The sequence below is a fragment of the Bubalus kerabau genome, chromosome 4, assembly GCF_029407905.1.
Source record: "Bubalus kerabau isolate K-KA32 ecotype Philippines breed swamp buffalo chromosome 4, PCC_UOA_SB_1v2, whole genome shotgun sequence".
NCBI lineage: Eukaryota > Metazoa > Chordata > Mammalia > Artiodactyla > Bovidae > Bubalus > Bubalus kerabau.
The window spans coordinates 180,625,548-180,651,881 of record NC_073627.1 but is presented as its reverse complement, the minus strand read 5'-3'; the positions used below and the strand labels follow the sequence as shown (position 1 = coordinate 180,651,881).

Genomic DNA, 26,334 nt, shown 5'->3' with positions numbered 1-26,334 from the left:
CAGCCGGAGGGTGTGTGTGTGTCTGTGTGTGTGCGCGCCTGTGTGTGTGCACATCTGTAAGTGTTCATCTAAACACACAATTTGTTATTGCAACACAAAGCATGGGGCAAGGGAGGCAGGTGGAGGCCAGACCGTGGCGACCTGGACAGACCCACCTGTTCACACAATGACCGCGTATTCCAGACCAGCTTATGAAATCCGTGCTGCAGTGCCTCTGCTGTGTGCATTTTCATTCAGCAAAGCTGTTGAATGCGTACTGTTTCCTTCCTTCCCAGCTGGCCTGCTTGAGTCCTGACCCTCTGCAAGTGGCTGGCCTTGAGAGCTCTTGAGTTATCAGTCTACTCTTTTCTGATAGCAGGCCGCCAGCCATAGGGTTTGCTCTCCTCCTGTTGCAGCTCCGATTTCATACCCACTGTCTATCACCTCCCTGCAAGGAGCTCTGGCTTCCGTACCCCCAGGACCCCCTTGCGTTCGCCTGGGGCAAGCCTAGCCTCGGGATGCAGCCCTCACTCCGTCTGTACTTGCCCTGGAGGAGCTCAGTGACGGCACCACTGGACCGGCCCTCTCCACACTGACTCCATGGCCACAGGCCTTGCCCAACTGGCCTGTACTGAAAAAGCCTCACTGCTGAAAAACACTTTCTCAGTATATTTTGCTAAATGTTGTTAGGGAGCTTTGTACATCTCTTCCTAGGTGAGATGAGCCTGGAATACCTCTTTCTCCTGCTGTCTGGCTTTTGGTGTGAAGGTTTCTCTGATTTGACTCTGTTGTTATTTTGGTACCTTCTTGAGCTGAAGGGTCATCTTACTTTTGTCTCTCTTTCTCTCTAAGGATTGCATTGAGTGTTAAATGTCTGCTGGATGAGTGGGTGAGCATCACCAACACAGACGTGTAAGAGGTGATTCTGTGCTCAGGGTGCGCTCCGTCTAGTGGGGACAGGCACATGGACTTGAGCTGTGACATACGTTTCGTATAAATGAGTTCTGTGAATAGGATGATGCCTGGTGGGAAGGGGGGTGATCGGCACGTGGAGCTCAGCAAACTAGGTGCATGTTGTGACTCAGAAGGGCCAGGTCATCCGGGAGGGAAATAGCACAGGATCCGAGCTCTACAGGGTTATTCTCTGCTGCCTTCCCTGCGATTTCACACGTCGTGTGGGCACTGAATTCTCAGTGATGACTCTATTTAGCGTGAATGGTGCAAGTTTGAAATCCCACACCTTTGTGGTTTTGGATGCCGCTGAACACAGATGATTGAATCCATCTGCTGAACCCGCAACGCGAGTTTGTAAGCACGTGCTTGCATTGTGTCCTCTTTTTACTGTTTTGTTGTTTTGGCTTTGGCTCCTTATAGGTAGGGATGTAATTTTCTTTTCATTATACATTTAAAATTGGTCTGAGCACGTTTCTTCCAACGTGTCTACATTTCCTTTCCCCTTCTGGAAAGGGGAAAGATAGTATCAGTGCAAAGATAATGGGTTTTGATGAGGGTATTTAATACTTTGGACTCTTTAAACAAAATGATTACCAACATGGCATAAACTGCAATGCAAAAATGTGTTATTTTAGAAAAATTAGGTCTATCGTGCATGCAACAAGCACGTTTTATTCTATTAATAGAAGACTAAAAGTCCTAGGAGAAAATAAACGGCACTGGTTTAGCAAAGGCTGAGGTACAGATACCTGCCAAGGGCTCTGCGTTATCCGTCGTCTCTTGTGTCAAGGCCCGCGTGGCCCGTTAACCTCAGAACTGAGCCCCGAGGGGGTCCTGGCCCCATCTGAGGACTGGACTGTGTTGCTGAGAATGGGAACGGCTCTGCGTGCTGGCCCCTTCCCTTTGGCTGCAGGAGCCTGGATTTAGGGCTAGTCACAGCAACTACCTTAGGCTAAATACATGTGTTCCCTTATTTACTTGTTCCCGACTTTCCACTTCTAGCTTATTAAGCTTTCATTTATTTTCCGTGTGAGCCGCCTCAACATCCTTCTGGAAAGTGAGGGGAGGAAATTTAAAAACCTACCCGGAAGCCCAGGACTGCCCTCAGTGGGGACATCGCCCTGCGGCGTGTGAGGGGCTGTCCTGAGCCCTTGGTCATCTGCCCATTCTAAGGGTGTCAGCTAGGCGGAGTAGCAGCTGTTGGTAAGACCGAGAACTGAGTTTTCTTTTAAACCTGCAAGCGGTTTTTTAAAACAGTTAAAAAAATTGAAGTATGGTTAACTTACATGTTGTGTTAGTTTCAAGGGAACAGCAGAGTGATCCTGTTATACAAGTATATGTGCGTATGTTCTGTTTCAGATTCTTTTCTATAATAGGTTATTCAGGACACTGAGGATAGTCCCCTGTGCTCTTCTCACTGTCTTGCGCTGTATTCCCCTGTGCTTGTTTATCTGTTTTGTAGAGCAAAGTATCACATCTTAATCCCAAACTGCTAGTTTCTCCCTCCCTCCTCTTATCCCCTTTGGTAACCAGGAGTTTGTTTTCTATGTTTGTGAGTCTATTTCTGTTTTGCAAATGAGTCAATTTGCATCATTTTTTTAAGTTTCCACATATAAATGATATCATATGATATTTGTCTTTCTCTGACTTACCTTAATAGGATAACCTCTGATAGTATGATAGTGTTATGTATGCTTGTTCCGTATGAGAATGTACCACATTGTTCTTGACGCATCCATCTGTGGGTGGGCGCTTAGGCTTCTTCCACGTCTGAGTGCTGTAAATAGTGTTGCTGCGAACATTGGAGTGTGTGTCTCTTTTCAAATTAGTGTTTTCTCTGGACACGTGCCCGGGAGTGGGACTGCGGAATCGTGTGGTCTAAATCTGCAACTGTGTGTTTTGCTTTAACGCATTTGATTTTTAAAAAATTATTTATTTTCAGCTGCTCCAGGTCTTCGTTGCTGGGTGGGGGCTCTCTCTAGTTGCGGCGAGTGGGGGCCACTCTTTGCTGCGGCGCTCGGGCTTCTCATCGCGGCGGCTTCTCCTCCTGCAGAGCACGGGCTCTAGGCACACAGGCTCCAGGAGCTGCAGCTTGCTGGCTGTGTTGCTCTGCGGCATGTGAAACCTTCCCGGACCAGGGATCGAGCTCGGGCTGCCTGCGTTGGCAGGCCGATTCTTATCCACTGCACCACCAGCGAAGTCCTGCAAGTGTGTTTTTCAATGACCTACGGTACGAGGTCTTCCTGACCCCTCAGTGAACAATCTCAAAAAGACACATAGTTCTCCACCCACAGGCTGTCAGACTTGAGCGAGGGCATCTGGTGATGAATTTACACATGTCTGGTGGCCGGGCAAAGCTTCATGTGCTGGAGATAACAGGTGAGCCGCACGTGAGTGTCTGCCAGCCGAGTGCTGGAACGTGAAGTGATCATGACACAGGGACCACAGTGGTTGTGACTGTCCTCGCCCGGGAAGTGGCCTCTGTTCTCTGGTCTAGCCCAAGCCTGCAGTCATCCTGATTCCACCAGCATCAACCCCTCCCTCCATCAACAATTCCAGGATGGCAGCCAATCACCTCTTTGACTTTCAGATGCACCCGTGTCACTCCATCAGCATGGCCCCAAAGAGTCGGGAGAGCACAGTACCTGTGGAGGGAAAGTGGGGTGCAGGAGGCAGGCTGGGAGGGCAGGTGAGACACCTGTATTCATGGGGCTCCTGACCTCAGCAGCGAAGTGAAATGAACAGACGCACACCTGAGAATCACTACCGACGGAACACAATGTACCGACTGAAGATGCAGCATGAGTATAAATAGCAGAGGGGAGGCCCGTCCCAAGGCCGGCGGACCCCTTAGCCAATGGCACGTGGGGCAGCAGTTGGGTCTGAGACCTTCTGTGCATCACTGGTTCTGTGACAAGCGTTCTCCCGTCTTCCTGGCTCCGAGACATCGTGTTGTGGGTTCATTTGTTGTCACGGTGAACTTGACCACAGCCGCTCGCTTTACTGTCTTTCCAGTTGAGGGGGTGCGTGGCTGGCATTGCACACAGTGAGTTTAATTGCTGTGTAAATGTCCTCGAGATGATTCTGCTGTGACTCAGAATTGAAGTGGGCTTCTATGTGCGTTTGCTTTTAGTGGGTATGCTCTTCAATTCCATATGCTTTTGTGAAACAACAACCAATTCGTTTATGGACCCAGAAAAGGGAGACAACCCACACGTAGCTGAGCTACCAGTTTCAATAACCTGTTACTATGCAAAGAGCCATCATCTAAAAACCGAGGAGCTTATGACGACTCTTGACAAGCCAGCCTTTGGACTTCCCTAGTGGCTCAGCTGGTAAAGAACCTGCCTGCAATGCGGGAGACCTGGGTGCGATCCCTGGGTTGGGACAATCCCCTGGAGTAAGGGAAAGGCTACCCACTTCGGTATTCTGGTCTGGAGAATTGTGTGAACTGTATAGTCCATGGGATCACAAAGAGTCAGACGCTGCTGAACAACTTTCACTTACAATGACGGTGATTTATTATTTCTCTAGATTCTGTGGATTGGCTGAGTGGGTCTTGGGCTGGTTCCACCAGGTACTTAGGAGGCTGCATTTAGCTGGAGGGTCCACTGGGCTGGGGGCATCTAAGGCCATGTCCCCACTTCTGAAAGATGGTACTGGTTATGGCTCCTCTGTTTTCCTTTGGGCTTTCCTGGTGGCTCAGGTGGTAAAGAGCCTGCCTGCAACACAGGAGACTCAAGTTTGATCCCTGGGTCGGGAACATCCCCTGGAGAAGAGCTTGTCTACCCACACTGGTACTCTTGCCTGGAGAATCCTGTGGACAGAGGAGCCTGGCAGGCTATAGTCCATGGGGCTGCAAGCAGTCAGACATAAGTAAGCATGCCCACAGACACTGTTTCCCTACACATGGTATTGATAATTATCTATGTCTAAATAGTTCCTAAAGGGCATTTTTTCAGGATGTAGAGGAAAGAACTTCTGGGTAATAAGGAAGCACCTCAACATGGCTTAAGTGGCAGCTCAACTTCTTTATTAGCGACACAGGAAAGAACCATGTGTTTTACCGATTTTTGGCATCTCGATTCAGTAAAATGGGAAGGAAAACCATGAGAAGGAACGTGGGCATGGACATGCCCAGATGACCAGGGAGTGAGAGGAAGTGGGAGGAGTGAGGAGTGACTTCAGGGTTCCCAGGGCAGTGGTGGGGGTTGGCAGTCAGGAGCGGAGACCTGGGCCCCTGGAGAGAGAGGAGGCAAGTGCTGGTGTGTGAGGAGGTGCTTTGCTCCAGATGACCACGTCTGCCACACGAGAGGGAAGGGGCTATGTGAGGTGATATCTCTGCAGAAAAGTATTGTTTCGGCTTTGTTTTGATCAGAGAAAAGCTTACTGCAGGGTCAAGCAAGGAGAACGAGTGGCTTGGGCTCAGAAGCCCTGAACTCCCCACAAAGTACTGTTGATGTCAATCAGAATTCTGTATGATCTGCAGCAGAGGACAAGTCTGCTCCCATGTTTGTCTGGGGTTATCCATATGGATTCTTTAATGAGGAAAAAGATGAACCTTCTCTGGATCTAATTGGATGCCTAGGAAGTGGGTGAGACCTTCTCCACATATTATGACAACAGATTTCCTTTCTTATAGCCAAGGACTCCCACCCAGGGAATGCCCAAGGCTTTAACAGCGAGCGTTCTGGACTCTGAGGTCCTCAGCTGGGATCCTGGCTCCGCTGAGCAGTGGTGAGACTTACCGCCACTGACCGCTCAAGGTTTCCATCGGTGAAAGCCGATTCCCCCCTTTCATTCTTGTTCCCTCCCACAGGATTCCTGGCATCAAACTTGCTTCCAAGGGCATAAATTTCTAATTTAAGCTAATGTATATACCTTGCTACTGCTACTACTACTGCTAAGTCACTTCAGTCGTGTCTGACTCTGTGCGACGGCAGCCCACCAGGCTCCCCCGTCCCTGGGATTCTCCAGGCAAGAACACTGGAGTGGGTTGCCATTTCCTTCTCCAATGCAGGAAAGTGAAAAGTGAAAGTGAAGTCGTTCAGTTATGTCTGACTCTCAGCGACCCCATGGACTGCAGCCCACCAGGCTCCTCCGTCCATGGGATTTTCCAGGTGAGAGTACTGGAGTGGGGTGCCATTGCCTTCTCCGCAGAGTATTAAAAAAAAATTGAAGAGCAAAGATGTTTGCTTCTTATATCTTGATTTCCGTTGAGAACAAAATGAAAGATTTTATCTTAATTTGGTGGAATTTTAAATTGCACTGTTAAAAATGCCTATTCTGAGAGAATGACAAAAAAAATCATAATTAACACACTTGAACCAATTAGCACACTTAAACCATACTTAGGACACAGTCTTCCTTATTTGATTGGCTTAGTTCACTTATTGTCTGAGGCAGATATTTGAACATTTGAAAATAAGTCCTTAGGACCCTGGCAATACCTTAACTCTTTTTTTAAAAAAATTGTTTTTCTCTTTGGTTGCTGTGTGGGCTTTCTCCAGTTGCGATGAACAAGGGCTGCTCTTGATTGTGGTGCTTGCGTCTCTCATCACAGTGGCCTCTCTTGCTGCAGAGCACAGCTCTAGAGTCCGTGGGCTTCAGTAGTTGAGGCGCATGGGCTTAGTTTTCCCCACAACATGTAGAATCTTCCCAGACCAGGGACTGAACCTGTGTCCCCTGCTTTGGCAGGTGGCTTCTTAACTGCTGGACCACCACAGAAGTCTTAGGAGCCTGCCAATGCCTTAAATGGTCCAATTAACTTGAACCATGACTCTATTAGTCTAATGAAAGTAATTGAAGGCAGCCACTCTGATTTTGTTACAGCAAATTCAGTTTTATAGCACCTGCATTGATTGTACAGTTGCCAATGCAGGAGACAGAGGCACAGGTTCAATCCCTGGGTTGGAAAGATCCCCTGAAGGAGAACATGGCAACCCACCCCAGTATTTCTGCCTGGAGAGTCCCATGGACAGAGGAGCCTGGCAGGCTACGTTCCATAGGGTCACAAAGAGTCACACACAACGGAATGACTTAGCACACGCATGTATCTTCCAAAGACGGTATCTATTACCTTCCAGAGAAGTGTGGTTAATTTAACAAACACTTAAAATTGGGTTTGTATATTAAAATGATATTATATGGTGCAGGTCTCCATAAAATACTGGTAAATAGTTACTGAGCATTGTATTTATATCATATCCACAATCAGAATGTTAATATTACCTATTTCTCTTTGGCCATAAAACCCAAGTGTTGGTAAGCCAATAGTAATGATCCGAGATCAAGCACTGGAACCCAACTGTGAGTGCGTGTGGGCACCTGACACCCACACTTTAATAACCAGGTCTAGACTGTGAAGTTCAGTGTGAGATAAACACTCTGGAGCTGACATTTGCAGGCTGATGAGGCCAGGTCCACACAGCATTACAGGACAGTCAGGCAGTGCTTGTTGCCATCTTCTGGCTGCCTGAGGATGCAATGCTCAGGTTCAAATGTTAGCGAGTCTTCTATGTTAGCAGTGCTCAAAGCCGAGACTGGTTTGTTGATGGAAGGTCTTGACCCGCTTTGGAACCAGGACATTCACTGGGGAGCCAGAGAAATGCCTTTTTCCAGGAGGCGTGTTGTTTTCTCCCTGAGGATGGATTGCCTCTGAATTGGTTGCTGCGTTCGTCAATTAGTCCCAGTCTCGTTCGCCGCAGGTGACCTTCGGAGGCTGTGTTTCACATGTTGGATGATCCGTTACAGCGGCATTAAAACAGCTGGATTGGTCATGGCAGCTCTGCAGGAAAATATTACTTCTCAAAACACCACAGAGTAGTTAGCGCAGAGTTCTTCAGGCTTGTTTTCCAAAAATGCTTTTAATGGAGGGCTTCCCTCATAGCTCAGTAGGTTAAGAATCTGACTGCAGCGCAGGAGACCCGGGTTTGATTTCTGGGTTGGGAAGATCCCCTGGAGAAGGAAATGGCAACCCACTCCAGTATTCTAGCCTGGAGAATCCCATGGACAGAGGGGCCTGGTGGGGTACAGTCCATGGGGCGCAAAGAGTTGGACACGACTGAGCGACAAATGCTTTCACTGTGGGGCTCCCCTGGTGGCTCAGCTGGTAAAGAATCTGCCTGCAATGCAGGAGGACCCCAGTTCGATTTCTGGGTCAGGAAGATCCCCTGGAGAAGGGATAGGCTACCCACTCCAGCATTCATAGGCTTCCCTGGTGGCTCAGATGGGAAAGAATCTGCTTGCAATGTGGAGACCTGGATTTGATCCCTGGGTTGGGAAGATCCCCTGGAGGAGGGAACAGCTCCCCACTCCAGTGTTCTGGCCTGGACAGTCCATGGAATTCTCTGGACTGACTGATGGCAGCGCTGCCGGATATTATTTCTCAAAATACCGCAGAGTAATAAACTCAGTTTGCCTCAGGTTTATTTTCCAAAAATATTTTTAATAGGAAGAAAGATGAAGGAAATTGAAAGCAGAGTTGTGTAAATATTTTGTTTTTTTCTGGGCTGGGTCTGCAGTCGAGTTAGGGTCCACAGAGCATGTCATTGTGTGGAGACCAGATTGGAGCATGGATGGTGGATTAGCTAGAAGTCTGTGTCAAGGCCTGTTTCTTGAACAGAGTGAGAGTCCTGCGGTTCTGCAGGGGCTTCTGTTTCTATTGTCAGGAAACCACCCAGTAGTGTAAACAGGGCATGTGTCCGCCTTCACCTGCCGCCCCGCGGCCCCGGGAACCCCTGAGGCGCCGGGAGCAGGTGTCTGACCGCAATGGTGCGCGTTGCTCTGTGCTGTTTGTTCAGCATCGTCTCTGCTTTTGCGCGCTTGTAATGAGGGGATGAGGGGATATTTCCTTGTCACTGTCCTTTGCGTGCTATTTCAGAGATAATAAGCTCAGTATATGGTGTCTTTATCTTAGAGGCCAAAGATGGAAAATGCTTGTGACAAGGAGCTGTGAGTCATGCCAGGGAGAAGCAAGCAAGTTTTCTAAGTCCCAGCCTCCAGGTGCCTCCAAGACACGAACATCATATACCATTTTCTGTTTCTAAAACCAGCTCTGCCAAGGCCTTGCTTCCTATACTTATGAACACAGTTTCAGCTTGCAGGAGAGCCTCCTAAAATAGGTAGAAAGATTTTGCGTGGTGCCTATATGTGGCTGAAGAACTATTTTCACACTGTAATTTACACAAGGAAGAAACCTCTGGTATTGCATAATGCACAGATAGTTTCATATATAAATGGTGCAAGCTCATGGTTTTAGTTTGACATTTTCTTAAATGACATAGAGGACTCACAAGAAGTATCTATTTGTATAGTTTTGCCTGTCTTCACTTCCAAATACTTCAGTAAAGAAGGAATAAAGGAGAACTAAAAAAGGTGGTTTGTATGTAAAGATGGGTAGAATTGGAATGGTGCTCAGAATTAGCTTGTCTCACTGTGATCTGGTTACACTTTGTTATTATAGTTTATAGCTTTTTTTTTTTTTTTTTTAGAAATCTGACCCCTCAATTGTAACCCGAACACACCTGCCAGGGATTGGTTTTTTTTTGTTTTTGTTTTTTTTTTGATTAGAGGTGCTCTATCCTGCCCTGAGGGTCCAGTGGCGACCGTTTGGTGGTTGTTGCTGAAGCACTTTTTTGGAGGCTGGCAGGAGTGTCTCTAGAGCCCCAGCGACCCCTGAAGACCTGCCCCCCCTCCCCACACAGGCCCTCCTAGGAGGCCCTCCTCCCCCAGGCGCACGGCCCCTTCATTTGGGAAGAGAACCACTTCCCTTCCTGCCAAGGTGCTGCCCCTGGTGTTCCTCAGAGGAGGGAGAGGAGTATTTTCACCACTTTACGGAAGAGAAATGTAGGGACAGCATGGTCCAGATGGTGCGAGAAGGGGGGGCTCATGGAGGTGCCTGGGTCCTCTCCCACAAATCACCCAAGGAGCGTGCACTTTGCCTGGCTCTTCTCAAAATAACCGATTAGATGGACTGTACGCATCCATCTTAATGTGCTTTTTATTCATTGTTTGTACCTTAGGAGGATCCCAAGGTGAAAGACACTCATAAACAAGACAACGTTTCACCCAAAGCACAGGATTCTGTGTTTTATGCCAAAGAAGGAAAAAAGAAACCAAAGGCAGAACCTTTAATCCAGAGTGGGGCAGGTAAGGTGAAATTCCGTGCGGCTGCTGGCAATTCAGAATGCTACCGGGTTGAGAACGTGCTTTTCCAGACCAATTTCATCCTGCAGAGATGTGACTGACAGCGATCTGATTTAAAATCCTGACTGTAACTGTCCGATTTATTAATACATCAGTTATCAGGTAGGGCTGTGGTGAGGGGAGTGAAAACCCAAAATTCCACGGTTGAGGACAGTGGGCTTGTCCTGTCAGGAAGCCCAAGATGAACACAGGACTTAGAACTCATTCTGTTGTCTCTCTGGACGTCAGGGTGGGCACGTTTTCCCTGAAGGGCCATGGACACAGAAAACAGCCGGCAAGCGTGTCAGCCTTTTGAGGGCAATGTGAGCATAGAAGGCGTCTGAACTGTTTGGAGCGTGAGAGACTTTAAAAGACTACGTTTCAGAAGTGATTCTAAAAGGAGATGATTTAAAATGTGCTCCTTGCAGTTCCCCTCCTATTTCTAGTGCTGTTGCCGCAACGGCCACCGCTGGCGCTGTTGGTATCCCTATTGACCTTGTCAGCGGTGGGGCTGGGGCCCCGCGGGGCCTCCCCGCTGCAGCGCCGCTGTGAGCACCGCCCTGCCGCCGTTACTGGTGCTACCCTTACTGCCACCGCTGGCCTGCTCCTACGGTTACGAGCATCACTGCTACCACTACTGCGAGCACCACTGGTGCCGCCATCATCGTGCCCCTGCCCCTGCCCCTGCCAGCACTGCTGCGGCTGCCACCGTTGCTGCTGCCGTTGCTACTATCGTTGCTGCTACCATTGCTGCTATCGTTGCTGCTACCGTTGCTACTATCGTTGCTGCTACCGTTGCTACTATCGTTACTGCTACCATTGCTGCTATCGTTGCTGCTACCGTTGCTGCTACCGTTGCTGCTATCGTTGCTGCTATCGTTGCTGCTACCGTTGCTGCTATTGTTACTGCTACCGTTACTACTGTCGTTGCTGCTACCGTTGCTGCTGTCGTTGCTGCTACCGTTGCTGCTGTCGTTGCTGCTACCGTTGCTGCTATTGTTACTGCTACCGTTGCTGCTATCGTTGCTGCTACCGTTGCTACTATTGTTACTGCTACCATTGCTGCTATTGTTGCTGCTACCGTTGCTACTATTATTCGCACTGTTCTTACTATTCTTATTACTGTTACTACTGTTATTAGTATTACTGTTACTACCACTGTTAGTACCACAGGTACCACTATTGCTAGTGCTACTGTTACTGCTGTTGCTAGCCCTACTGTTACCACTACTATGGGCACTGTTGGTATTACTGTTGCTGGTATTACTGTTACTATTATCATCAGTGCTGTTGTTACTACGGTTATTAGTATCACTATTACTGTTATCACTATGGTTACTAGTATTGTTCGTGCTCCTGTTACTACGGACATTAGCTCTGACGGGGGTCCAGGCTCTGAAGAAGGCGCATCTGTGGCCGTGTTCGCTGTAGGTGTGATGGATGCTTGGGAGACCCTAGTCCCGTGACTGGCTGTGGAGAGAGAGGAGAGTGGCTGGAGGCAGGGTCCCCTTGCCTTCTCCACAGCATCTGACAAGTTCGAAAGTCCTTTCTCTTAAAGCTGTCCTCTCCCTCGGCTCTCAGTACCACACAAAATTACTTCCGTTTTCTCCTCTTTGCTTGCTGCTTCTTAGCTTCCTGTGTGTGCTTCAAGCTACAGCGTTGGCTGTTTCCCTGATGCTTTTCTCTGGCTGTGCCCCCCCACCCCCGTGCTCCCCGTCCCAGGACAAAGCAGTGTCCTGCGGTGCACCAGGCTCTGTCTGGACACGTGGGGGTGTTCAGACATGCTCCTTCCATCCACGGAGCTTGTGGCCTGGTGGGCCAGACAGATGCGTGAGCACCGAGGCCATACCATCCTGAACCACCCTCTGGGGCTATCACTGAGCCTGTTGAGCCTTTATGACCTGAAACTCTGTAATATATTAGCAGCAATAGAAAATTTAACCACTGAGTAAAGCCTTTCTTGGGAAGACATACCCTGTGGGCCTGGCCCGGGTGGCCAGGCGCAAGGCATGCCCTCCCTCTGGGAGGAGTGTGGTGTCCTGGGACTCATGCTCCGGCTGTCACCCTGCTGGACCTGGGACCTGGGGACACTCCGTGTCTGCAAGGAGCCCTCTGGGTTTGTTTGAGGACTGCCATGAGTGTTAATATCAAAGGCACAGCTAGAGGAACATCTGGGACGCAGTGGGTCCTGCCTCTTTCCGCTCCTCTTCTGCCCCTCATCCTCCAGCCCAGGGCGTGGGGGTGGCTCTTCTCGGCCGGGGGCTGGAGAGGGCAAGAATGGGCCCATGGAGGTGGGGAGGTCCAGGACTCTCGACCAAGGAATGGGATGGGCTGCGAACACAGCCTCCCATTTTGGATCATGAGCCTGTCAGCAGCCACATCTGTGTCTTCTTGGATGTTGAAGGAACTGCCTGGCCCCCTTCTTTCTTTTTGCTGTCATCTGTTGCTTTTGATCAGGATGAGGATAAGCTTTTCAAGAATCTTGGGATTTTGTAAGCTTTTAACACATCCAGTTGTAATGCTAATTACATGATTTTATCTGCCAATTCAGTTGAGTGGCTCAAATGTACAGCTTCAACCCCTGCCTAGTTAAACCCAGTTCTTGAATATGTTTTGAAGGAGTACATCTGCGTGTCCTTAAAATCTGATGCTGATGTCTGGCGGTTGCTTTGCATTTATTTCTAACTGAATGAGCCAGATACACACTTGTCGAATGCTCACTGTATCTGTCTCTGGCCCAAGGCCCATGAGGGGTGGGCTCCCAGGGTCCGGGACCTTCGTGGACACAGTGCAGATGTCGAGGGACACCAAGCCCAGCACCTGGACTAAAGCAGATCAGGGCAGTGGGGAAACGGAGGTGGTGGGCAGGCTCTGCGGTCCCTGGACCAGGCTGCCTGACAGCGACACAGGAGGCTCTGAGAACGCTGAGCTGTAACTCTGGTTTGGGTCAGATAAGGTACAATGCACGTCAGCTTGAAAACGCTGTGTTATTTTCCTGCAGATGGTGACGTGTTTAAAGCGCAGACTCCTAACCAGGAGACCCAAGGAGCCCCGGAAGTCAAGGAGGCCCCAGACGTGCGTGTGGAGCTGCCTGTGGACGGGGTGGGTGGCCCCTCCCCCGGCCTGCCCTTGTCCCCGGCCCCTCCCCAAGCTCTCCCTGGCCCCTCTAGAATGTTCTTTGCCCCCTGCGGTTAACACCCTTCAGATCCTGCGCCTCACATTTGCCTGCCCATCTTTCCCCCAAGACTCTCCTGCTACGAGGACCCTCTGGTCGTCATCGAGGTTTGTGACTGCATGCTCTGCCTTGTCATTTTTTTTGGTTCCTGTCTTTCCCCCGCTAAGCTGCAAGCTCCACACCAGTGGGATGGTCTGTGTTGCTTACTGGTGTAGCCCCTGTTCCCAGCAGAGGCCTGGCAGGTAGGAGGCTCCTAGGAATCACTGGTGGAAAGACGGGATGAGTGATGTCTTCAGACCCTGTGGTCGGGAACCAGGGATCTGTCCCTTCCTAGCTTCCTGCTCTCCGGCCTCAGCCTCCGGTCCCTGCGGTGAGGTGGCGTCACCGAGCTGGTCAGCATGGCCACCAAGTGACGTCGTGCATGTGGAAGTGTCCCGTCCAGGGCCTGGCACGCCCTGGACCCTCGCTCCCCGTTCCCTTCCTCCTGGCTTCACGGAGGAAGGAGATGAAGCCCCACGTGGCCCCCAGAGGAGAGGAGCGGACAGATGAGCTGGCTGAGGGGCTGACCCCGAGGCCGGGCTCCTGCACAGGAGCAGAAGCCAAGGGCTGCCCGTCCGGGATCAGCTGGCAGGAGCTGTCGGGCCCTCGGGGCTCAGCGCTAGCGTCGGTCATGTCACTTGTCCCCTCACTTTACGTCAGGTGTGGCTACATGACCTGCCGTCCCCGATGACACATGACATGTCCAGGCAGAAGCCTCAAAGGCCAGTGTCCACTTGACCTCGTGCCCTTTCTGCCTCTGAGGTCGTGGGAGCACCAGGGGTTGGAGTCTCCTGGCTGGCTGACTTTGGGAGGCCCTCGTCTGCCCCAGGAGCCTCCGTGGGAGCCTTTGATTTTGACCCCAGGATACACGATTTTCCCAGAGTGGAGAGGGGCCCCAGGGCACCAACTGCAACAGTTCATTGCCTTTTGCCAACAAGCTGTGACCACCAGGAAGGTACCCACACAGAGTAGTGTGCCCATGGCCTTGGAGGGAGCAGGGCCAGGCAGTCTCTTGGACCTGGAGGAGTGTGCTGTTCGGGGTCCCCACAGGTACGCTGGGAACTGCAGAGGGTCTGCAGTGACCAGTCTCTCCTTTTTACCCAAAGGGCATTTGCAGTGTCTCTTAACATTTTTCCCAGCAGTTTTATTACAGAGGTTGGCATTCGTTGGCACAGCCAAAGGTAAAAACGCAGAGCAGATGCCATCCTGGGTGTGAAGAAACCTCTGTGGGGAAAAGGGTGGCTTTTGTCTCTGCCCATACAATATCAGGAGGTCACAGGGCTTCACCCGCTCTTTGCGGCTTGGAAGGACTGTGACGCAGGTTGACTGTGACTAAATCCAGCGTGTGGTGTCTTTTCTCCCCAGACACCAGCCGAGATCGTCAAAGACGCTGAAGAGACAAACAGACACACTGATTTTGAAGGCAACAGGGTGAGTTAATTCCCCATTTGTTTTGTACCGCCCAGCCTGAGTCTACGGCACCCCCTCATCCTTGTAACGCGCTGGGTGGCGCGCCCATTGGATGGGACAAGGGTTGGAGAGCCAAGTCACCCCAGGGTAGAGTCGTTCGACCAGAGTGTGTGTCTTCCGGGCGGGCTGTACTCACCTCAGGTCTCCTGTGTGTCAGAAATTGCAGGCGTAGAGTTCATGGTTCCACACGAATCCTAATTGCCCTTTGCTGTATTTCCGGTCACAGACTGAAGAGCTTTTCCCCCAATAACTCTCAAGGTGCATGTTTAGAAGGGAGGTGTGGGGGGCTCCATTGTTCTGAGCGCCCCGGGCGTCGGTTTTGCAGGGTGTAATGCCAAGTCTTGGCTGAGGCTGCGTGTGGCACAGGCTGTGTGGGGCAGCGTGAGCTAGCTCAGAGCGCTCTGCGTGGTCTGGATTTCCTCTTTCCGGTCCAGGTGCTTCAGATCTGCCATCGGTGCACGCAGCCTGTGTCCTCCTGTAGTAAGTGGTGAGATCACGTGACTGATCTGTATGAAATGTGCGTCCTGGGAAAACAAAAAGGATGCCCTTCTATTTTAACTTTTTTAATCGAGAGATATTTGACAACTAAAGACTGTCTATTTTTAAGGTGCACAATTTGATATATCAAATTGTTATCGATTGTGAAATGATCACCATAATCCAGCTGATCAACAGAGACGTGTGTGTGTGGTGAGAACATTCAAGACAAAATTCTCTTTAAATGTACAGTCTGTGGAGCTGAGAAACAGATTTTGGGAATTTGTTTCAAAAATTCTATCCCTAGATTTTTTTCAAGGTGGCTTCTTCTTAAATTCTTGGTCCCAGGCAGGAGGTTGTGTAACACATGTGGGGTATCAAGTCTGAGCGTGTTCTGATGACAGAATATGAGCCAATCCGCAGTGTGATGGCCCTGCAGGCAACTGTCTCCTGCTCTGAAACTTACCCCGCATTCTGGGCTCCATGCATGGGAAGGGGGAGCAGTGACTCCAAGGTGGCGGACTGTGGGGTGCTGGAGCCAGAGTTGGCCCCTGGTTCTTGCACGTCGTAGAAAGGGGCATTTGTGGGAAAGGACGTGGGTCCTCAGGAAGCTGGTTCAGGTTTTTCAACCTGAGCAAGTTTATGATCTGAAACAGACAGCTAGAGGTAATAATCTTTCAAATGATCTTTTTTCCTTCCTTACAGTCTTAACTATTTCTGACCAGGAGGCAGCATTCAGGGAAAGACACACTGTGTCCAGACCCTTAGGGAAGCCTTTCAGATGCAGGTGGCGGGTATTACGAGGATGCTCATGGCGGGTGACGAGTGTAAGGCTGTGTCTGGGGCGGGAGGGCGTCTGTCCCAGGGCCCTGGGTGACCAGGGGCCAAGGGTCCCCTGTTTGCGCTAGGGCCCTGGAGGAAAGGGTGCTGTTAGGATCAAGTCGCGGAGTAACAGAATGTCGCAGTTTAATGGGAACACGGCATCCGTGTTTCGTCTGCACTGAGTTTGTACCGTCGCCTGGAGGTCTGCACACTGTCGGAAGCCATCTCTGCCTTACTGACTTGTTCTGCAGATACATCTCCTCGGGCCTCTGGGGGCAGCTTGTGCTTTAGCAGCTGACTTCAGGCAGGAGACCATTGCTTGGCACGTATCAAAGTGACTTTCTCAGTGCCAGCAGTATCACTGGGGTAACGGCAAACACAAGCACCTCGCTTGTTCATATCTGGGCTAAGGACCTGAGCTTTGGGGCAGGAAGGTGATAAGGAGCCCAAACAGGATGACTTAAGTCGGGCAGAAGGGCTGGATGGGGCCGACGCATCTCCACGGAGCTCTGCCTGGGGGGCGGGCACGGTGCTGGGACTCTCACACCAGCTCAGCCACACGTCGCTCTTCCAGGTGGCATCAGCCCCGCTTTATAGACTCAAACCCAGTGAGACAGAGAGACGTGAGCGAGTCTACCATGCCGGCAGCCAGGAAGCAGGGTGCTGGGCTCTGAACCCTGTTTCGATCGCTCTACAGTTGGCCTCTCCTGCTCCCCAGGGAGCGGGTTGGCTGCGTCCTGCCCCTCGGAGGGCCCACTCCCTGCACCGGGCTTCCAGGACGGGCGCTGTGTGGCGCTGGGTGCTGGCTTACTCGTGTGTGAGGCTGCGGATGTTTCAGTCCTGTTTGGTGCTCACGACTCGTCTCGGCTCCAGCACGAGATGATCAAAAACCCCACTGGTGTGGAAGGCCTCTGAGGTTGAAGGTTGTCACCCCGGAAATCTAGCCCGTGTTCTTATGGGATCACAAACAGAGCAAGCATCGTATAAGCATTGCAGTAGCTAGTAACGCTAATGAGAAGAAATAATACTCCACACTTCCTGGCCAAGAGGCTGTGTGATCTATCTGCTCTCAGTGGACTGGGTTTTTTCTTGGCATTGCATTTGTCTGTTCATTTGAAAAATCGACCTTGTAATGTTTATTTGACGTTTTGGATATATAGGTTTCTGGCTTGATCACCCTCCCCAAACTGATGGTGAAATCCTGAGGGGCTGATATGCATCCTTTATGGTGTCTAGGACAGTGTCTTATACACAGTAGGTGCTTCATAAATTCGATGAAATTGTTTCACCTTGCCTGTGACTCAGTTGCTTAAACCGAACTGTGTGATCCTGGGATAAAATGGTAATGACCGTGCTAAGCTGTAGGATAGCATATTGTTATGAACAAAACACAAGAAAAGCTATGACCAACCTAGACAGCATATTAAAAAGCAGAGATATTACTTTACCAACAAAGGTCCGTCTAGTCAAAGCTATGGTTTTTCCAGTAGTCATGTGTGGACGTGAGAGTTGGACTAAAAAGAAAGGTGAGTGCTGAAGAATTGATGCTTTTGAACTGTGGTGTTGGAGAAGACTCTTGAGAGTCCCTTGGACTGCAAGGAGATCCAACCAGTCCATCCTAAAGGAGATCAGTCTTGAATATTCATTGGAAGGACTGATGTTGAAACTGAAGCTCCAGTACCTTGGCCCACCTGATGAGAGGAACTGACTCATTGGAAAAGACCCTGATGCTGGGAAAGATTGAGGGCAGGAGGAGAAGGGGATGACAGAGGATGAGATGGTTGGATGGCATCACCGATGTGATGGACATGAGTTTGAATTGGCTCCCAGAGTTAGTGATGGAAAGGAAGCCTGGAGTGCTGCAGTCCATGGGGTCAGAAAGAGTTGGACCCAACTGAGTGACTGAACTGAACTGATGAACAATATTTAGAAATATAGATTATGTTTCTGATGTTGGATCACAAGGGTTTCTATTTCATTTTATTGAAAATTTTTAGGATAAAGCATATTAATATATAGCATGAGACTTGCTGTTTTGACTGTTTATTTTCCTGTACTTAATTCATCATACCAGTAAGTTCAGGGATGTGAAGTATGTTAGCAGTGTAGCACAGCTACATCCTTAGGATGCTTTAAAAATGTTAGTTACAGTCAGGACAACTTTGCCCACACCTGACACTTTAAAAATATTTTCCTTCTTAAAAAGTTGGGATCTTATCAATGTTAATTAGCTAATTTGGAAAACTCTTCTGTGAATTTATAAAGATGATGTGTGTACTTTCCCCCCTTTATCTATCTCAAGCTGTGTTCCTGACACATGTTTTTAATTAAATTGGGTGCTTGAGAACCATCAGAATCGAGGAGGGCTGCGATCTCTCCCGTCCTCGTGGCTGATTTGTTTGGCTCCATCCACCATAAGGCATTTCATGAGCAGGCAGCACTCATAAGTGCTGCCTGCTAAGTTTGTAAAACATTGTCTAAAAGTTTAGAAAGATTCAGTCCCTTTCCAAAGGAATGTGAAGATGAAGTCACAGACCATGTGTTTAGGGCTCTCTGGCCTGGCAGGAATTCTGCACCCTGGGAAGAGTTCAGAGTGGTCTGCAGGCAGGTTCGCACAGGAATTGTTCAGCCTCTGGGACTCTAAGCCTTTATATCTAACTCTGAGTTATGGATAATCAACCTTTTAATTGATTTTTTAAAAGTTTTTCCTGCCTTCAAAAGGGTTATCTGTTTAAATATGTCCTGGGTAATTTTGTGTATCCATGGAGTGGGGAGGGAGACAGGTTGACGTTAATATTTTGGGTGCTCTCCATGGAGGTTATTCTGGCACTTTCTACTGCCCTTTGGCCACTTGATTCGAAGAGCCAACTCATTGGAAAAGACCCTGATGCTGGGAAAGACTGAAGGCAGGAGGAGAAGGGGACGACAGAGGATGAGATGGTTGGATGGCGTCACCTACTCGATGGGCATGTGTTTGAGCAAGCTCCGGGAGTTGGTGAAGGACAGGGAGGCCTGGCGTGCTGCAGTCCATGGATCACAAAGAGCTGGACAAGTTGTATCTGAACAACACAATGAACTGAACAACAACCTCATCACCGCCATTTCAAGTTTCTCCCACCCTCCAAGGCTCCTTACTAAAACCAACATCCTCATTAAGCTTTTTGGGTCCTTCAGCAAGAGCTGGTGGCTCTTCCTCCATGACCCCCAGTGGTGTTTTGCTTGTATTTCTCACACCATCTGAATCACAGGTCGGCTCTTCTTAGAGTTATTTGAGTGCTTCTGCTGTGTCCTCTGACAGTAAGTTTTGTGAAGACTTTATTTTACTATATTCTTAACAACTCTCACATCGCCCGGCAGGCAGGAGCAACTGGTCTTGAATCTGATTGAGAACCTTGAGCACAGGAGATGCCTATTGTCTAGTTGGCCTAGAGGCGGGGCTGTGGCAAAGCTGGGGCCAAGAAGTGATTCCCAACAGAGAGAACTACAAATGAAGCCAGATATGCAGTGAGTCTCCAGAGACTACATCTTAAGAAGTCATCTAAGCCTTGACCTTTCTCTACATGAAAATTAAATCCTCTTCGGAAAATACCATAAAGTCAAAAGTCAGCCAAAATATGGAAGAAACTATTTGCAAGGCAAATTTTATTAATTTACAAAGAGTTCATTAGGTCATTAATATAAGCCCATAAAAGAAAGGTAAATGAGACAGGAAATTCACAGGGAAGAATACAAATCAATGAAAGATGTAAGAAAATATATCCACATTATTCCTATTTAAAGAAATACAAACAAGAAATGGTGAGTTTATTTTAAAAATCAGGTTGACAGTTTCCAGGGCTGGGATGATGCAGGGAGGTTGAAATGCTTCTTAACAGGGTCAAAGGTAGATGGTGCAGCCTTTTGGGAAGGGAATTTTGCTCTTCCTATAAAAATTAACTCTGCACATTTTTAAATCATCATTCCCATAGCTAGAAATATCTCACAGATATACTCATAAATAAATCCCACAGATATAATATACTCAGAAATAGAAACAAAAGAGATATTCATCCTTTGGGGTTGGTTGATTAATTTACGCTTCATCCATACAATGGAAAACACTGCAGCTGTAAAAACAGTAAGACAGACACGTGTGTACTGAGGTTGGGGGCTCCAGAATATTATATTAGGTGAAAAAAATCAAGGTGCAACTGGGCATATAATGTTCTGTATTTTGTGTTAAAATATGTAGCAAGGGGCACACAAAAATAAAGAGTTTAGAGTGGGGAAGGGGTAGCGCTGACCAAACGGAAGGGAAAGAGGATCCCAGCAGTGGTAGCCAGGGTGGTCAAGGCTTAGACCCAGCCCCCGAGTGATACTTAGAACAGGAAAGAATCTGACCCAACCGGGAAGGTGAGAGGAGTTTGGGAGATTAAGGATGTATTTGACAATATCCTTCTTGCAGATAGTTGATTCTTATATTTATTTTTTTAACAATAGGAAAAAGAAGATGAAAATCTTTATGAAGATAATGAAAGGAAGGTTTGTATCAACAGATTCTGTAGTTTTGTGTTTCCTATTCTGAAGACATACCTAACAAGATAATCAAAGGATTCCCAAACCTTGTCAGGTGCTTCTTAGAATATAACATCTGCGTCTCCATCATCCACCATAGCTCTGTTCTCTAGAGGCAGAAAACCAACTCAGAGGAAAGGAAATGTGAAGACATTTCAAGCAGGTGGATGGATCCGCTGTAAAAGCAAATAAAAACAGGGGAGGGAAGACTCCTAATTTAGGGTCATGTATCAGGAGATGCCTCCCCCCTACCCCAAGTTATCTGCCTTCAGACACCCGGAGACACCCCCCTGGGTTGTCCAGGGAGCCAGGAATGCTCCGCACTGTCAGGCTCAGGATGAACGTGTCCACAGGCTGGGGACATCAGGGGAGGAAGGGCTCCCAAACCACGAGGCTCACGGCCCCTGGGAAAGCAGGGCTCTGGCCGAGCAGCTGGCCCCACGTGGCGGGCGATGGCGCGTCCGGTTCCATGGCGTTCCTCTCCAGTAGCTGTGTCCTAGGTAGAGTCAAGGTCTCCTCGTTATTTGTTAAATGATTACATGATCATAATGATTTTCGTCTGAGTACATAAGAATTTATTTACCTATTCCTAAGTTCGCTTAGTCTCCTCATCACTCCATAAAAAAAATACCTGAGCCATAAATAGTAATACTTTGGGCCATAAATACTAATATTTGGGAAGGTACCTAATCAAAACCAGCACCTGGAAGCCACCTGAACTTTGACATCACATCAGCTCATCCATCACTCACCCTGTGTGACCTTGGGAAGACCCCTTGACGTTTCAGAGTCTGTTTCCTCTGCTGCAAGTCTGTTGTTCAGAAGTTTATCACCAAATTAACCTCCAGGATTAGTGAATATGTGGATAAAATATGCTCGAGGCTACGCTTTTTATGTATATGAGTAGAAATAGCCAATTGTGGGAGAATCCTGACAGCTTCGGGGAGAGGGCGCACATGAGCTGCAGTTCCATGTGTGAACATATTTCTACAAGCAGCCGAGTTAGAGGGCACCAGACTCCAGTTTTGATGTTTCTGTTAATTAGCAAGTGCCCTTTGTTAAGTAATTTTCCCTCTCTGAACCCCATTCGTTCAATCGACGATTATCGTACATTTACAGGTTTACTTTCCTCGAAAGAATCAATTGTGAGAGTGGATTTGAAAGTTCTTGAAAAGTATATTTATATTTAAAATGAGGTTTATGCGATTTATGTTGAAGCTAAATAATGAAAGCACATGTTTTCCAGTTGGAAGTGGGCACTGGGTTTTCCCTCTCTTAGCTCTCTCATTAAAAGCAGTGTGATCGGTTTTGTCCAGCATTCTGTCCTTTGGAATGTCCTTAGGGAAGACCCCTCAGTGACCAGCCTGTGCAGAAAAGATCACATTGTGTGTTCACCCTGATGTCCCCGAAAACTGAAGTCACATCCACTTGGCTTTCAGTGTCCGGTGATTCTCTGGGAAATTTACCATTCATTTGGTGTAGGTGTTACTTGCTCTTTTAATCAGAATGTTTAACCAAACACAGTGGATGAAGAATGCAGACCTTGAACGTGTATAAACTGTGTCCTGAACACAATTTCACTTCCCTGAGCCCCAGCTTCTTTGTTTGTAAAGTTGGGAATTTTTAACCTGTGAAGTCAGTATGGAGATTAGAATTATTCTTAAAAAGCCTGACACAGTGGGTTGAGAGTTAATTATAGCAGTCATTACTGCTATTCTCCAGTCTCATTGTGGTTTCTAGCAGAGGTTTCAAGTCCTTGGAAGTGGGAATTTGACTTTATATTTTCATTTTTGTCAGCATCAGGCATATACAATGCCTTACTCATGCTGCTGCTGCTAAGTCGCTTCAGTCGTGTCCGACTCTGTGCGACCCCACAGACGGCAGCCCATTAGGATCCCCCGTCCCTGGGATTCTCCAGGTGAGAACACGAGTGGGTTGCCATTTCCTTTTCCAATGCATGAAAGTGAAAGTGAAGTCGCTCAGTCGTGTCCGACTCTTAGCGACCCCATGGACTGCAGCCTACCAGGCTCCTCTGTCCATGGGATTTTCCAGGCAAGAGTACTGGAGTGGGGTGCCATTGCCTTCTCCATCCTTACTCATAGTTAGCATTAATTGTATTTTTAAATTGAATCTTCTTCTATGCTATCTCATGTTTTAAAATTAAGAATACTTTACAAAACTATAAAGAGTTGAGTATTCTTGTAGAATTATTAGCAGATACTAATAAAAAAAAAGTGAAATCATTGAATTCCTGTTTAGAATCTGTTTTCACTTTTGTGTATATTCTTAAGACTATTTTCCGTTTATTTTTTTATGTAGCATATTAAAGGAACCATGATTCTGCTGATAATAGAAAAGTATTATTTTAACAAGTACTATGAATCAGTATTGAGGATATTATCAGAATTTACTTTATTTTCCAATATACTTCAGAATGGTGATTTTATTTATTTGGAATAAATACAAACATTTTGAGCAAAGCTGCCATTCACATAAAAAGAATACCCTGCCCCCACAAAATGACAGACGAATCAGGTGCTTGTATGGAATCCTTCCAGAGCAACGTTGGTTTCACTTCTTGGGTATCATCTTGGGTGTCATTTGTTTTGATCAGTTAATTTCACACCAGCAGTTTTACTTCTCTTTTACTAGAATAAATGTTCTATTGATTTCTCACTGGATATATATGTGATTATAAAGAAATATTAGTGTTAGGGAAGTACAGTCAACCCTTGAACTGCAGGGGTCTATTTACATGCGGGTCTGTTCAGTAGTAAATATCCCCCCACTGCAGGAGCCCCGTGCTCATTTGCAGCTGCGGGTGTGGACCCTCGGATGGGGAGGGACCCCCTATGTGAAGGGCCAACTACTAGTTACGCTCGGATTTTTATCTGCATCAGGAATGGCCCCCTGAGCCCCACTCCAAGGGTCAACTCTAAATGGATAGAATAGTTTATCCAGTAATACATTAAAAATGGAAACTGAAGTTTAAAACTTTAAGTAGTCGTGAAATCACTCTGGTCTGTCCTGTGTCGGCTGATAATAACTGAAACCAAACCCCGGCAAAGGCACTCGGACGCCCTGGCGTGCAGGTCGGTGGTCTGGTTTGTTTCTGCTCCATAGGACGTGATCAGAACACATGACCCCTCTTGACCGACAGCCATCCAGACTGGCTGCCACAGGACAGGTTCTAGGTGCAAAGCATGAAAGAAGATAAATGATAATTGTGAAAAGTTTTCCAAAGGCTTCAAAAATCAAGTATACTTTGATAATAAGTGTGCTATCCATCATAAAACACTTCCTAGATAAGATTTTTAGCACATATATTCATTGATTTATGAGATGTTTCATCACATAAAACATATGAGATGTAGAGGTGCATTTTGTATGTTTTATGACAACGTTATATGTGGGCTTCCCTGGTAGCTCAGCTGGTAGAGAATCTGCCTGCAATGCAGGAGACCCCCCTTTGATCCCTGGGTTGGGAAGATCCCCTGGAAAAGGGAATGGCTACCCACTCCAGTATTCCAGCCTGGAGAATTCCATGCGCTGTATAGTCCATGGAGTCGCAAAGAGTCGGACACGACTGAGCGACTTTCACTTTCACTATGTATGACTAGATCAAGTTGAAGTCCCTTCAAATGTGTGTTAAAGGCAAAGCTGGACCAGACCTCAAAACCTGTGGAGCATTAAGTGCTGTCAACGTGATGGAAAAATAGCAGATTTTGTCTGACTTTAACGCATTTGTAATTTAGCCCATTGGAAAAGCAAGAGTGAAACAGTACCCAGCAACGCATAAATAGAGCTCACATCTATTTAAATTTATTCCTTGGGGTGTTGCTTGTTCTGTTAAAATCTTGATGTTTATAAATTGGAACATTTAGGACACAAGCCTAAACTGGGAATCTGCTGTCTGGGGTCTGATTTGAGAAGGCAGCACTGAGGGTCATTTTGTCTGTAGGTTACTGCCCTAGGCTGGAATTAATGGAAGCTCGTCAAGGGCAAGGCTTGGATTCTGCACGTGCAGTGGACTTTAGAGTTTAATCTTCTTGTCCAAAAATGTTCTGTTAATAGTGTTCTGTTAGTAGTGTTGAACTAGAAGCAGTGCCCTGGAGAAGGCAGTGGCGCCCCACTCCAGTACTCTTGCCTTGAAAATTCCATGGACGGAGGACCCTGGTGGGCTGCAGTCCATGGGGTCCCGAAGAGTCGGACACGACTGAGCGACTTCACTTTCACTTTTCACTTTCATGCATTGGAAAAGGAAATGGCAACCCACTCCAGTGTTCTTGCCTGGAGAATCCCAGGGATGGGGGACCCTGGTGGGCTGCCGTCTATGGGGTCGCACAGAGTCGGACACGACTGAAGCGACTTAGCAGCAGCAGCAGCAGATAAATGTTTTGTGCTTTTTTTTTTTTTAAAGAGTCGTGTTCAGTTTTGCATTTTGGTTTTCTTGTTATTATGACTCCACAGTAAATAATGTTGTGGATCAAATCCTCCTAGGATGAGGGGTTTTGAAAGAAATGTTGTGTGTAGCTCTGCTTTACGTGGGCTGCGTGGGCTGATGAGATCAGATCAGAAAAGTAACTTGATAAGTTTCTAACTGTAAAATGAGTAATAAGACAGAAACACCTTTAAAAAATCAAGTAGCAGTTTCTCTCCATTGGCATAAATCACATATAAGTGATTGAATACACTTAACAAGTGCTGGGCTCAGAACGTGAGGCATTTCCCATTACCTGCAGCTACTGATGAAAACACATTTGAAGCATCTTGCTGAAATAAAATGCACAGTGAATCCAAAACAGTAACTTACCCTTGTTATCTGCTTTATCAGGCAATTGGCAGAGGGATTTCATTTAATTCCCTTTGCCAGAAATGCCAATAAAGCTGGGGAGTGTTTGATCTCTCGTTGTCTCTGACTCAGGATTTTTGTGACCAAATGAATTGATTTTTGAAATTCGTTGCCTGCCCCGTGTCTTTACCATTTTTCCCCTTGTATTATTTTATAGCACTTTGTCACTATAGCTGAGTGTTTTATCCCTCCCCTAAGAGGCAAGGTTAGCACTGAGCAGCAGTGGAGTTTCAAAGGCTAAGTGTAAGTCACCAGTGCTAATTGGGCTTTGGTGAACTAAAAGATTTAGAGAATTACAGCTTCAGAAAAATAAAGCTTGGATTCCTCTATACATAGGAGGTTCCTCTGGATTCAAGCAGAAAGAGAAATGTTCACTGTTGAATAAAAATGCTTTATCTTCATCCCAGCTGCAGGCATATATTCTGTGAAATGCTCTGCGTTATTGAAGCGGAGGTATTGAATTAATGTTTGATAACAAAACAGACACAGATGAACTGATCTGTCTTTTCACATGGTGGGCTCCCTCCAAACACTTTTGTTGAGTTTATGCCACTGTTAGAAATGATGGTTAGGGACCTGACTTACTTTTAATTATGAGAATTATTAGTATGTGGTCCATCTACAATGTTTCTGTAAGGGACCAAAAAACCTAGGATTTAGACCTGTGTAATGTAGACAGGGCCATACATATAATTTTTGGAAGCAAAAAGTAACATTTAAAATTTTCATTTCTGAGAAAGCTTTATTGGCTGCTTGTACCAACCACTTTCTGGAAAGATGCTTGTAGGTGAATTCAGAACTTAGCTGCCAGAAATTAATAGCCATA

The 26,334-nt window shown here is 47.5% G+C and overlaps 1 protein-coding gene across 1 annotated transcript in view; it reads left to right on the top strand.

Moving 5' to 3' along the window:
- Nucleotides 1–26,334, top strand: part of DCDC2C (doublecortin domain containing 2C) — a 61,004-nt gene that overhangs the window by 26,538 nt on the left and 8,132 nt on the right. The window contains exons 7-10 of the mRNA XM_055579793.1: nt 9,957–10,083; nt 13,121–13,221; nt 14,699–14,764; nt 20,582–20,623. Of these exons, the coding sequence (XP_055435768.1) occupies nt 9,957–10,083; nt 13,121–13,221; nt 14,699–14,764; nt 20,582–20,623 (336 nt within the window). The remainder of the gene's footprint in view (nt 1–9,956; nt 10,084–13,120; nt 13,222–14,698; nt 14,765–20,581; nt 20,624–26,334) is intronic.